Genomic DNA, 13,773 nt, shown 5'->3' on the forward strand with positions numbered 1-13,773 from the left:
CACTGCAGTGCGCAGTACCACAGGCCCCTCCTTCTCAACCTCAAGATCGCCCCTCCTTCTCAACCTCTGAGCACGTGACGGCACGCCCCTCCTTCTAAACCTTTGAGGCACGTGACGTCCCGACTCCCGTGTTGTGTACTTACCCAGTCACAAAAGTAACATATTATATCTTATATTATTAATACATATATAATTATGATGTCTGTGGTTATTCAAACATTCCCTGATAAACGTTATTTCAGCGTCAATAAATGAGTGTTAATCCCAGTGTGTTTAGTGTGCAACATCACATGTAATTTCACCTTCAATTCACGGTTTTCAAAACGTTAGCCACATGCTAATGCCAACCGGAAATGAAGAATTTTCAGAATAAAAGTGTTAAATTAATAGTTAGTGTGAACTTCCGGTTTTTTCAGAATAAAACTGCTTTATATTAAAACCCTGTATTTAATTTAAATTACGTCATATCAACATTGATTTTAATTTCTTACAGTTTTGGGGTTTAGGTTTGGGAGGGAGGAAGGAAGATTAGGATTAGGTAAAAAGGTAGGGAGTGGTTAGGGTTAGGATGGGGGGAAGGGAAGGGTTAGATTGAAGGGAGGGAAGAGAACTACTACCCCGGAAACAGGATGCAAATCGTCATCAGTGAAGCTCGTCACGTGCCTCAAAGGTTGAGAAGGAGGGGCCGTCCCGTCACGTGTCTCAAAGGTTGAGAAGGAGGGGCGATCTTGAGGTTGAGAAGGAGGGGCGTGTGGTACTGCGCTTCTCCTACCAGGAGGGGGAGCGGGATTCAAACATGAAGTCCCGCCTCCTGTAACTCGACATAGGCGGAAATAGAAACTACAAATCAATCTTAACAAAATGGGAGCTTCGTTGGACACCCCGACGAAGTGTCCCCTGTGCAACGAGCTGACCCGGGAACCCGTTACTCTGAGATGTAACCACCATTTCTGCCCGCGGTGCATCGGAGACTTGTGGAGTGTAACCCCGACTGGACCGTACCACTGTCCGGAGTGGAGGTGCACAACTGTGTACAAGACTATGCCGTTTGATGGCAAACTGCTGCCCGGCAACTACCGATGGGCTCAGCCTCGCAACACTGCAGGTACCGTTGAAACTATGGCAACTATGGTTGTTAACGTGTGGTTAGAATAAAGGATAATTAAGTAGCGAATGCAGCAGTTAAAGCTAGCTAACTTAGCTAACGTGAGAGGTCTCCTTCCCATGTGTTACATAAACGTAAGGCAACGTAAGATGAGTCAAACTGGCATGTCCCTGTTGAACAGACTAGCTACGTTACTTTTAGTTTTGATTAGCTTTTTTGTTTAAGTGCTTGCCAAAAGCTAAACAACTATTCATTAATTTGGCACGCTAATATATTATTTTCTCTAGCCTCCTTCCTTACCGGAAATGCCAATCCCACAACATCCTCAACGTTTTGTAAATAAAGAGGAAGTTAAAATTGCTTATTTTTTTATGCATTCACTCCTGTGTGATTTCATGTCGTGTTTGTTTCAGGGGTCAGAGGCTAAATCTTATCTCTCTAAAGTTTATAGTTCTCATTAGCAAATAGACAGTGAGGGTTAAGGTCTGATACAAACATGTCTGAGGTGCTCAAAGTGTGGACTGATTCAGTTTTCCTGTGTTTTTAGCATAAAATGGCATGTTTTTTCTTTCTTATTCACCTCTTTCTAATTAAATATTTGTATTCTACGGCTTATGACTAATGCTTAACTGACAGTCATTTCAAGTTATACCAGTTTAAAGGTTACACCAATCCGAAATCCATAATAAGTATCCATGTTGATACTGACCTTTTATTAAGTGTATCAGGTACTGTACCAGCCATGCCATTACCTAACCACAGTAAATACAGTTTCTTATGTATCAGTTTCATGTTAGTCAGTTATCGCAGACCGTAGACTTTGACTGACAGCTTTACAAAGTGAGCTCACAAGGCGGCATAGTAACAAACAAAAGAATAACAAAAGAAAATTGAGTTAGATGATAACTACTCAGATTGAATAAAGTGGAACTGCTCAGTAGGCAGTATGAGTTATGCTGGGCAGAAGGCAGCATGCAGATGTTTTTGTTCAGTAATACTTAGTCAACCCTCCCTCTAACAAATATTTATTTGTTTGTATTCTATTTAAAAAAGGCACTTCGAGAACTGCTGAAGAAACTACAAATGAGAATTTGCGGAGGCCCTCACTCACCAGCAGACTTCTTGGGAAGAGAAAAGCGAGCACACCTGTATCAGAGCAACCTGATACAAAGCGATCAACTATGGCGTCTCCACTTGAGCGGTCCAACGACCCAGAGACTCCCAGCACTTCCTTCTCAGATAAACCTGCACAGTCGACTAGTAGGGAGACATCCAAGAAAGCAGTGCAACCAGAATCCACACAGTCTGATTATGGTAAAGGCGCATCCTCCGGTGACAATTCTGACAGCAACTCAGTACTTTCACGTGATGTGCGATATGATGACATCTCAACCCAGCAGAACCAACATAAATCAGAAGAAGTCGTCATAATGGATGACTCTGACACCTCCAACGAAGTAGATATATGTGATGCACCCGCTATTGCAACCCCCAAGATAGGCGCACATGCCACAATTCATGCATCGCCAAGGAAATCTGCCCTGTCTGCCAACTCAGATTCCTTCCCTGGAGTCTCCACTCCAGGTAAGTCTCCTGTACACAATGTCAGCAGGCCTCCCCTGATATCCTCCAAACCTCCTACTGTTGCTCCAGTATCCCCATATCGTACTGGGTACTCCCCGGAGTCAGAGGGCAAACATGCCAGCCCTGTGCCCTGCCATTACTGCCCTAAAATGAGGCACCAGCCCGCTGTAAAGACCTGTCTGGTGTGCGGAGCTTCCATGTGTTCAGAGCATCTGCGTCCCCACCTGGACTCCCCTGTCTTCCAGAATCACACCCTGGTTCCCCCCATGGAGGACTTCTCCCCCTGGAGGTGCCAGGAGCATCAGGAGATAAACCGTATATACTGTCGGCAGTGTGGAGTGTGTGTGTGCACGGTGTGTACGGTCATAGGCTCCCACCGTGACCACGTCTGCATCAGCATCAGGGAGGCAGAGAGAGAGCTCAGGGTAAGTGGTCTCTATACAACACCATATAAACTGTAGGTAAGCAGTACATGTTGTTAAAGTTAAGTTAGTTGTCATCAAAGCAATAGCAATAAATGTTGTTTTATTTTTTATCTCTGTGCAACAGGGAAATCTAAAAGAAGAAATAAAACACCTGCAGGAGGCTGAACAAGAAGTGAAGAACACTGCGACCGATCTCACACAGAAGAAAGAGACCTTCAGTGTAAGATATTTAGTTCAATTCAATTCAAAGGGGCTTTGTTGGCATGAAAGTTAAATTCTTTAAATTCTTTAAAGTTCTAAAGGTCTCCCTTAATCATGTGTGCTTTCTAAAGCTGGGCTCAGACAACAGGAGTCTCACAAGCCTAACCTAGAACCGGGTTGCATGATCTCGCATATTGCAAATTCACAGATCCTCCCTCCAATCTCAAACATGCACTCAGATTTGAAAATATTGGTTTATCCCATACTTCAGGATATTATTGTGCTAGAGAAACAATGCGTTGCCTTACAAAAAACTATCATGTCACGTGTACCGTGCCCAAGATTTCCTTTCACCTGTCCTTCTAATGTTGTCAATGTTCAAGTAATTGCAATTACGATTATGGCTTGCAACGATTACGAAAACAATGTGATCTAAATATAACGATTATTTTTTTATTATTATAAAAAAAAAAATTTATGATTGGTTTTTCATTTGAGTTATACTTAAAGTTCAGGGTAATCAACTGTTAAAAACATACTGTTCAAAAAAATTTTCCTCCAATAAATTGATGTTTTCAAAGTAAATGGATAATCGTTTTTAATAATCGTGATATCAATTATTGACCGAAATAATTTAGATTATGATTTTTGCCATAATCGAGCAGCCCTATCGTTCAAGTAGAGAAAGTCAAATGTATACATTTAACATAATTTACTTTTAGGCTGATATATTGCGATCTCATGGTCATTATTGAAGTGTGTTCTGATTTGAGGAAATAGTTACTTTAGAAAACAAATCTGTTGATTGCATTGTAGACAAAAAAGTGGACTTCCGAGACATCTAACTGCAATGAGAAGATATAAAGGAATTAACAATTTCATTATTTGACTTAGGTTGTCATTGTGTGTCCAGGTGGTTTTAAGCAAGGCTCGAACAGGGGTGGAGCAGCAGTACGGAGCCATCAGAGAGGCGCTGGAGCAAGAGGAGCAGTCAGCTCTCCAGTGTGTGGCAAAGGAGGAGAAAAGGGTTCTGGGAGGACTAGAGGAGAAACTCAGTCACCTCCAGAGCTCCCTGCAGTCCATCCAGCAAGGCCTCCACAGCCTGGAGGAGCTGGCAGACGCCAAGGGAGACAAACGCATTCAGGACCAGGTCTTCATCATGGTGAGTTGGATGTTTTTCATTTCATTTAATCGTTTATTTGAATAGGGACAATGCACATTAATGAACACTTTAGACAAATAATGCTTCAAGAGTAAATATGCCGGATTTTAGCTTTGAGCTCATTCCATCCGTAGTCCCTGACATACGAACATATAAGAACATGACATTTGTAAACATAGCAAAAAACATGATATGCAAAAGAGCAAGAGCAGCACACACAAGTATTTACCACATGGCAGTACACTATAGCAGCAACGACATATTAAGTGCAAGAGATGATACAAGAGATGCATAAAGTGCAAGAGGAGATACCCCTGTGTTAAAGTGCATTTAGTGTTGATTACACATCTGGTTGTTTCTCAACCATTCATTGAGTTGACCTTTGAAGCTATTGAGAGTGGGACAATTCCGTATCTCAGTTGGGAGGCTATTCCAGAATGAGCCGCCTTTTAATGGACATTTTGTCCAAAAGTGGTCCGTCTGCAGTGGACTTCAGTCTCCTCTGGTTTCCGACCTAGTGCAGCGTCCAGTGTTTTTTTTGTGGATGAATTCCCCTAAGGGAGGGGGGGCCATTCCATGTAAACATTTTATAAATAAAGCACATACTTTTAAAAGACTTAAAATAGCCAAAAATCAAGAAATTATGTTTTTCAAGGATGGTACAGTGGTGGTATGAATATGGCTTTCTGTCAAACACCTTGATAGCTCTCTTGTACAGCTGTTCTATAGGTTTCAGGTTTGTGGCACAAGCAAACGACCAGTTTGTAAAACAGTATTCAATATGGGATAGAATCATACAGTGGAGGTATGACTTTGCAGCATTGACAGTTAAGAAGGGTCTAATTTGTTTAAAATGTTGCAAGTTGAATTCAATGGTATTGGATACTTTCTTAATGTGTTTCTTAAAAGCCAAGTTCGAGTCCATTATGACTCCAAGATACTTGAAGTGAGAGACTAGTTCTATTTCTGCTCCATTAAAAAAACACATTCGATCCTTCGATTTTGACTGTTCCTTTACTGAACATCATGCATACAGGTTTTTTTGCATGTTAGCAGAAAGACATGTTTGTTGGTTGGTTAAATATAAGATCTAATGCTGCCTTATGAACATCAACTCACTGAAATGTCTTTTGTTCTTTTTCACATGACAGGAATACAGCAAGATAGCCCACCTGTAAGTGTTTTCCTCCTTACTTTTCATTGGCTTCATTTACAGAAAATGTATAATGTCAAAATGTGCTACCAAAAGAATATAGCTTAAGTAGATCAACTGTTTGAAAATGTTATTTAACACCTAAAGGGTAGATTTAATTACAAGTAAATATGTAATGGTCTTAAAGATGTATTTCTTACATCTTTAGCAACATAAAACAAAACTATCTGCATTGCCGGTTTAAAAAAAGGCGAGGGAAAATCCCTTTTTTAATAATTACGTTTCTGTATGAAAGTGTGCCAATACATGTAGATAAGTTGATGAACAAGCCATTTATTCCAATATTACTACAGAATGATTTTAGCTCATTTGCAAATGTGTCTTTTTTTAAACTCATCTTTAAATGACTTGTATTTGCCCTTTACAATTGCTGCTGTCCTCTTAATTCTTTCAATTGATCTTTAATTTAGAATTATGTAATCATGTTCCAATGCCTCCGAGTGGTCATCAAGGCCTAATGAAGTTTAAAAGTCTTGAATCTTCATGCTCTCAACCCCCTCTGCTTTTCCTCAACAGGGCTGCTAACATGGGGAGCTGTGTGGGACAGTCAGAGACTCCAGAGGAAGTGGATCAGGCCCGGCTGGCATGCCTGCGGAGGTGGACCGAGAAACGCCTGGAAGAAGTCATCATCACTGTGCCAGGCGAATACGGAGACCTCTACAGACTGCTCTGTAAGTCAAGTGTTTTTTTCTTTTGATAGATTTACTTTCCACTCACTGATGAATCACATCTAAATAAACAAAAAGACTAGATACATCCTGTAGGCCCAAAGGTGGCATATTCAATTTTCTTATCTGAAATGTCCTTTCCTGTTTACAGATGGCACCGTCCCTATCTTGAATGCAGAAACAGCCCACCCCAAGCTGCAGCTGTCTGATAACAACAAGAGGGTGACATACAGCGAAGCCCAGCAGGCCTACACGGAGCACGAGGCTCGCTTCAGCTCCTTCCCACAAGTCCTGGCCTCCTCGGTCCTGGGGGGGGGTCGCTGGTACTGGGAGGTGAATGTTCCTGTGGATGAGGGCCGCTGGAAGGTGGGGCTGAGTGAGGCTCAGATAGAGAGGAAGGGCCAAAAGGACAGCTCTCGTCTGGGCTTCAACGCGTACTCCTGGTGCCTGGCCTGTGACAGAAGGAAGGTGGAAGCTCTGCACAACAAGGTGGCTGTTCCTCTGGACGCAGACGGGCTGCAGAGGGTGGGAGTGTTCCTCGACTTTGAGGAGGGGATTTTATCATTCTTCAATGTGACACCAGGGGGCAGTCTCGCTCTGATGTATTCCTACAAGCACAGGTTTACTGATCCTCTCTTCCCAGCTTTGTCTGTGTCTAAAACCCACCTATCTATCTGTGATCTGTTCCAGTCATAAACCACACTGCAGTGTCAGTTGTGCTTAAAATGTACAGAATACATTATAGCAATGTGCCTTTTTAAAATATGTGAAAACCACTGTTTTACAACTCTCTGAGATCAAAGCTACACTGCTTAACGCTCATCTTTTGCAAAATCCTCAAATGGGATTTCATATACATTTATATCATGATAGTGCTGGAAGAATTACATACCATTCACTATACCAAACACATACAATATTCCAAACTGTGGCAGCATTTTTTTATAACTTGATTTTTATCTTCATGCTTTTGCTTTTAGATTTGAGAAAAGAAACGGTTACATTGATCCGATAATGTTTTCCTTTTTACTTTAATAAAAGTTTTAAAAGCAAAGTCAAACCTGCATTGTGTCTTGTCTTTATATCACAGGTGTGTGAGGGGGTGGGTGGTGTGTTTCCCTCCCAACAGGTGACAGTTGGTGTTCTAACTTTGACCTCTCACTGCCCCCGCAGCACTTTACCCACAACAAACACTGCCTTTGGCTCAAACTCCTTTACAGTCTCACATATTGCTTCAGTTGTTCAATTGATCTCTTCCTTCCAATCTCCGGGGATCATTTATTCCGACTGAAGGTCTGTGCGGTAGACGTCACAGAGGGATCAAAGTGGTGTTTACATAAACTTCTGGATGATTGTTAGAGCAGTAGCATGCCAGTCGCCGCGCATGGACCGCTGGCCCTCGATCAAGGTTTATACAAACTTGCTGAGTAGCTGGAAAAACTCACGATCGACAGAAGTTAATGTAGTATAACTGAAAAGGACTGATTGAACTGGAGCTCGGGGGTAGGACAAGGTATAATCAAACACCTGTAATTATCTTTTCAAAGTTTAATAACTAATTTCACCAAAATGTCTGCTTCCTCTTAACATACTTTAATTTGGCATAGATTGACAGTTCAGAGTTGAATCCACGCAGGTGCACCAGTCAGCCATGGCAACGATTTCACACAGTTACATGATCCAAAGGTGGTCAAAAATCCTCAGTGGGTTTTCTCTCTCTTTCCCTGCCAGCTGGTGCATGAAGGCACAATATGAGACATGTCTGAGAGGGAGGGAGGGACTCGGAATCATTAAATTCTCCTCTCCCTGTCAATCCAACGGTCTGTAAAACTCAGTCAAGCTCTTCCATCTTTTCCAGACTACCATTAAAATAAAGAGTCAAGGGCTTATAGCATGCATGTGGGTATATATCTGTGACAGATAGTTATTGTATTTAAATGACCAATACTATACAGTATTTAGAGCTCTGGATGACTAGGCAGCCAATGGGACAGCAATAATGTGTAATTGTCAAAATGTCCTTGCATAATATCATATCCAAACCTACTAATGGGTGCTGAGGTGAAATAGGTAAGTGTCTCAGAAGGATATGAAAGAATAAAACCCTTAATACATTTTTCTGTGGCAAGGAGATTTACATTGATAAGGAGGACATGGCCTTTTACTGTGACGGTAACATATTTGTTGAGACATATTTTTTATTTTCATTGATGTTCTCAAGTAAAAAATAAAACATACAACTCAAGATTGGGAAGCTAGGTAAAATAAGAAGGTGTTTTGCTTTTTAAACTGATACTTTATGAAAAGAATCTGGACTCATCAAACTATTGAGACTTTTTATTTTTACAAAAAAGTAATTTGTTCATGCAAAGAAAATTCCTTTCTCTTAACAGTACAGTAAATGAGTCAGAGTAGGAGTCATTTGCAGCACTCTCCTTTAGACTACATTCGTTTACCACTCATTGTCAGGATGGAAAGTGGACTGGCATAAATCAACAGCAGTCAAACAGAAAGCCATTCAGTTAATGCCACATAATGTCAGTCCTTTTCAAGTTTGAGCTTTTTCTATCTCGTTAAAGGTCAAATGTGTTGGATTGTTAAAGCATTTTCAACTTCACTCTTACTAATATGCTGCCGTTTGATGAAGGCCTCTGAACACTGAAGCCTCTTTTTCTGTCTCTTGCTAAGGTAATAGCATAGGGAGGCTGTGGCGTAGTGGACTAGTGCGTTGGTGTTCGGATCAGGTTGAAACCCCACTGCAGTCAGCATGTCGTTGTGCCCCTGGGCAAGACACTTCACCCCAAATTGCTCCTGTGGGGATTGCCCACAGTATTGAGTATAGGAGCGGTGCAACACTAATTGCTGGACACTCTTTCAAAGACTTATTTGAGTCACTCAGCATATAAAATGTTACATTTATAGTCAACCAAGATGAAATCAGATGTCTTAATAGCCCCATTATTTCCCTCTCATTATTATTGCCTTTAAGTCACAGAGTGTCACATATCTGGAAAATAATCACCCAACTTTCTTAGTTCAATACTTAAAGCTGTACTAAAGGAGTCTTCAAAACCTCTTCTGATCATCTGGATACATGAACTGTTCACTAATGGTTGCAAAGTAACAACTTTAAATCATTTTATATCAAGAGATGACGCTTCATCACCCAAAATACTTATACATTAACCAGCATTTAGAACACCAAGCATGGTTCAACTTAAGCATTTACCAGCCATTTAAGTAATTCATAGTCCCTCAACAAGTAGTGGTTGAATAGCAGAGGTGGGAGTAAGTCATACATGTGCAACTCATGAGCAAGTCTCAAGTCTTAACCTACAAGTCTCAAGCAAGTCCCAAGTCACTGTGGTGAGAGTCAAGCAAGTCAAGTCAAGTCATTGCTCAGGTCAAGCAAGTCAAGTCAAGTCATACGAAATTCTGATGAATAACCCCAGTTTCCGCATTTAAATCAGTTAAAAATATTGTGGTTATGAAAAGTTTAGTTTTATTTTCAACATAAACAGCAATGGAGAGTGGGGCGCTGAAATGATAACCCTATAAGTTCTAAAAGGGCTCTAAAGTGAAAACAGGAGTACAACACAAATGTTTTACATCAACATGTTAAGCCTCCTGCCCTGGCTCCCCTTCAGCAGGGTCACAGCATTTCTCCATGGTCTGTCTAAGGTGCTTCTCATATATGACACTGTCATTGTTTTCTCCGTGCACAAAGAAATATTGCATCAAAGCCAATACAACGGAATAGTGTATGTACCAATGCGCATGATATGTGTGTGTGTGAGAGCTCACTGATGCGGCTTTCACATTAGCGCTTTTCCCTTTCTAGCTCAGAGCAAGAGCTTTTCTGATTAAGCTCCGGTTTCCCTTTTCTGCTCCCGCTCTGTTCACACCGCCCAGAGCCCGACTGGTGCAGCTGCTGCTGCGTCATGACGTCACTGTTTACATCGCTGATTTGCTCCCCAACGGCGCTCACAACAACAACAACAACAACAACAACAACAACAACAACAACAACAACAGGGGACTGCGTCGGGTCGATGATCGTGTTGCTTTTAATCATACAAAGTCAGATTAAATAAAATAACGACTTCTCCAAGCTTATACTTTTCTCCAGAGTGCCGTGGTTCATTGTTTATTAATGTGTTTCAGCGGCATTTACCGACCGCTGCAGTGCTGCTCGTCCTCTGGAGTTTATTCTCCCGTTAGCTCCGGGTTAGCTAATACTTTAGAGCGGCCTCTCTAAAGTATTCACTGTCTGACTGTCACACAAGCAGCTGATACATATCCCCAGTTCCCCTTAAGTGAATGTGTGTCACGGCCCATCCACACAGCGGCGTAAATTGACGCTTCACCATTCAATTTGAATGGGGTGATGTCACTTTTTGCCGAACTGCATTTTGGGAAGCGACGCGTTGCTGGCGTTGCTCGCTTCAAAAGCGGAGCAATGTTCAACTTTTGGCACCTCGGCAGAAGCGTCAGCCAATGAAATCCCGTTTATGCAAATCTGCCAGTACAAGCGCTAGCCAATCAAACCGCGTGTATGCTGGGAGAGACTACACAGGTCATTTTCCTCATATTCCAAAAAATGGAGGAAAAATTCATTATAGCGGTAGTGAATCACCCGGTGCTGTATGATCAGTCTCTGTTCATCTACCGGGATACAAACCGGAGGAGCCAGGCATGGAGGGAGGTGGCAGAGACAGTGGGTGAAACTGGTAGGTTTTCGCCTGTTTGGGGATTTTATATCCAGTTTACTTCGTTTTAACATTGCTATTGCTTTGTATTACGGGGGCGGGAGATTCATGTGATGTTGTTGTTGGTCGTGTTGGTCGCAAAAAATCCCCAAGCTTCAGATACGCCCACCGCCAAGTGTCAACGCATGCCGCTGTGTGGACGGGCCGTTAGTCTGAATTGACGCTGTTTGGCATCACAACGCTGTTATGAAAGTGTCTCTGGTATAAAATGGGTGATGTCAGCATAGCAACCGAAGGTAAACTGACTACTTGCTATTGCTATCCTATTGTGGCATAAACCGTTTTCTACAGGCACATTTTACCGGCGTATTTGTCATTATGATTCTACTTGTGATAGTCGGATGCTCCCCCGGGAAGATATTTTTTTAAATGTTGAAGTTAAAAGCATCAATCTGGTGCACTTTGAGAGCAACATTAAGAGATCTATGGATACATCTCTCAACACCCATATGAAACAGAACTGTAAGCAGATTTCTTTTTCTTTATGGATATTTTACAAATCACTCCCCTTTTAAACTGTATTCTTGATTTTATTAATAACAACTTTTTTTTACTGTCATATAGTATTTTATACCTGTTTACTTTATTCTCTTGTTTTTTTTATATAATGATCATATAAAGATGTGCCTTTACCTCACTGTTCACCGTTTTTTCGCACCAACTTACGGGCCTCCCCGTAAATTGTTGCGAAAAAACGGGCGAACATACGGGGAGGCCCGTAAGTTGGTGCGAAAAAACGGGCGTATTATGGCACCTTTGGCTTTCCATACAGAGGGGTAGGGTCGAGGGAGTGGTTTGGGATTGGGCCGTAGTACCGGAAATCCCAGAAGTTATCTTGCTAAACAAAAATCCTGCTTCGTAGTATACCGGTTATACTACGAATCTAGTTCAACATATCCTGGATATGTTTTGAGTTATCCGGTTGACTTAATCCAAAACCAACCCGCTCTCGCTAAACTGCCCTACAACACTGGCTATCAACTCGTTCGCTCAAGCCAGCCGTGTCCTATCTAGTTAGGTTCGCGTTCACATAAAAGGGGTGGTATCTGGAGCATTCGACCAATCACAAACATGGAGAAGCGTACTGACAGCGCAGCGTCATACTTCCTGAATCAGGGCCGTGGGAAGTAGGGGTGCTGACGGTGCTGCAGCACCCCCTGGTGGAGGACAGGGGATCTGCACTTCCACAAGATTAAATACAAATATAATTTAAAAAAAATGAATTTTCAGTCTTGATGTAACAACATTCACAATTAAGTAAAGATATCACCCTTTTCACCCCGGTTACATTTTCCATTTGCCCCGTACGATGGGCGCTGTAAGTGATGAAAGTGGGGGATGTTGGCTTATCAGGCGCCCGCAGCTCACAGCCAGCGTGAGAGAGAGAGAGAGAGAGAGAGAGAGAGAGAGAGAGAGAGAGAGAGAGAGAGAGAGAGAGAGAGAGGGGGTGCACCGGTGCCGGCGGGGAATGTTGTTAGCTTCTGCTGCGCTAACGGATATAAGAAGCTTTTTCTACAATAATGTGGAGGGAGAGCTCTCCTGTCAGATTGAGAGGCTCAGTGAGGTAAAGGACTCTGAGTGTTTAGATAGTTCACTTTAGTCTAAGTGTGCATAAATAAATAAATAAATGTTAAGTGGTAAAATAAGATATAAATGAACCACAAAAATAAAACAAGTTAGCCTACATTTATTTGTTATTGGTATGCTATGGTAGGTTATCGGTTATGTTCACATACTTATTTGATTATTAAAATGCAAACCGATCTTTTTCATATGGGTGTTTTAGAGTTGGACCCCCAAGATCAGTCTCTAGTAATTGGGCGCTCAAAGTGCACCAGATTGAAGCATTTTACTTAAAATGTTAAAACAAATCTTCCTGGGGGGGCACCCCCGGACCCCCCAAGAGGATGTAAAGTCCACCCCCCAAATAAAACATGTTCATGCAATACTAAATACATTTGAAGCCTTTTTATAAAAGCTGTCCACCATATCAATACGTTTCTCTATTTGTAGTGTAGTGGTCTTTTGTAGAGGTTTTTCATTGCCAGCTAAAATCTTGCCTAGGGCAGCAAATTGGTCAAAACCGGCCCTGGTGTCATCCCCACAGCACCCCCCATTTGAAACATGTTCCCACGGCTATGTCCTGAATGTAAAGTCAACTATAATATTAGTCAAATATGAAGAAGTTAAACTTTAAACATCCATGACTTAAACACTTTATCCAGGATAAAAGCCAGATAGCTGTAACCCTAACCCTTTACCGCAAGGTAAATACAGCTGGTAAAAGAAAAAGTGTTTGAATGCGTACATTAACAGGTTTATGATATCACTGCCCCCCGTAAGACACGAGTGGATCTGACTTGAATTACATAGGCCTAATACTCGAGTGTTTCGTCAACTTAATGTGTTGCTTAAAATAATACTTCTGCCTACAGTATGTGACACTGTAAGCGTTGCACGGCCAGATACGGCTCAATAAGCTGACTCAGATAAGGACATATGATAGGCTACATTATGATGTGATATGATATGAATGATAATGGGACACATCGACGTCTGCACTCACAGTGCCGCGGACTGTAGGCTACGTAATGTTACTTTGATCCGGTTACTTATGTTGTGGCAGATATTTAAGTAAGCTTTCTA

General features: G+C 41.8%; 1 protein-coding gene across 1 annotated transcript; it reads left to right on the forward strand.

Moving 5' to 3' along the window:
• The first annotated feature begins 753 nt into the window (after positions 1-753).
• LOC307038676 (tripartite motif-containing protein 14) lies at positions 754-7,418 on the forward strand. Its single transcript, XM_079680275.1, has 7 exons — positions 754-1,105; positions 2,159-3,114; positions 3,239-3,334; positions 4,229-4,477; positions 5,629-5,651; positions 6,207-6,361; positions 6,510-7,418. The coding sequence occupies exons 1-7, from the start codon at positions 862-864 to the stop codon at positions 7,052-7,054; spliced, it is 2,268 nt and encodes a 755-aa protein (XP_079536401.1). The 5' UTR covers positions 754-861; the 3' UTR covers positions 7,055-7,418.
• Positions 7,419-13,773: the final 6,355 nt, after the last annotated feature.

The sequence above is a fragment of the Notothenia rossii genome, assembly GCF_949606895.1.
Source record: "Notothenia rossii genome assembly, chromosome: 5".
Lineage (NCBI taxonomy): Eukaryota > Metazoa > Chordata > Actinopteri > Perciformes > Nototheniidae > Notothenia > Notothenia rossii.

What these genes read in the sequence shown, in the direction of transcription:
- LOC307038676 (XM_079680275.1), top strand. Translation starts at nt 862, where the DNA reads ATGGGAGCTTCGTTGGACACCCCGACGAAGTGTCCCCTGTGCAACGAG. An exon ending in TCAGCCTCGCAACACTGCAG is followed by an intron (nt 1,106 to 2,158) that starts GTACCGTTGAAA and finishes TATTTAAAAAAG; the next exon opens with GCACTTCGAGAACTGCTGAA. An exon ending in AGACCTCTACAGACTGCTCT is followed by an intron (nt 6,362 to 6,509) that starts GTAAGTCAAGTG and finishes TCCTGTTTACAG; the next exon opens with ATGGCACCGTCCCTATCTTG.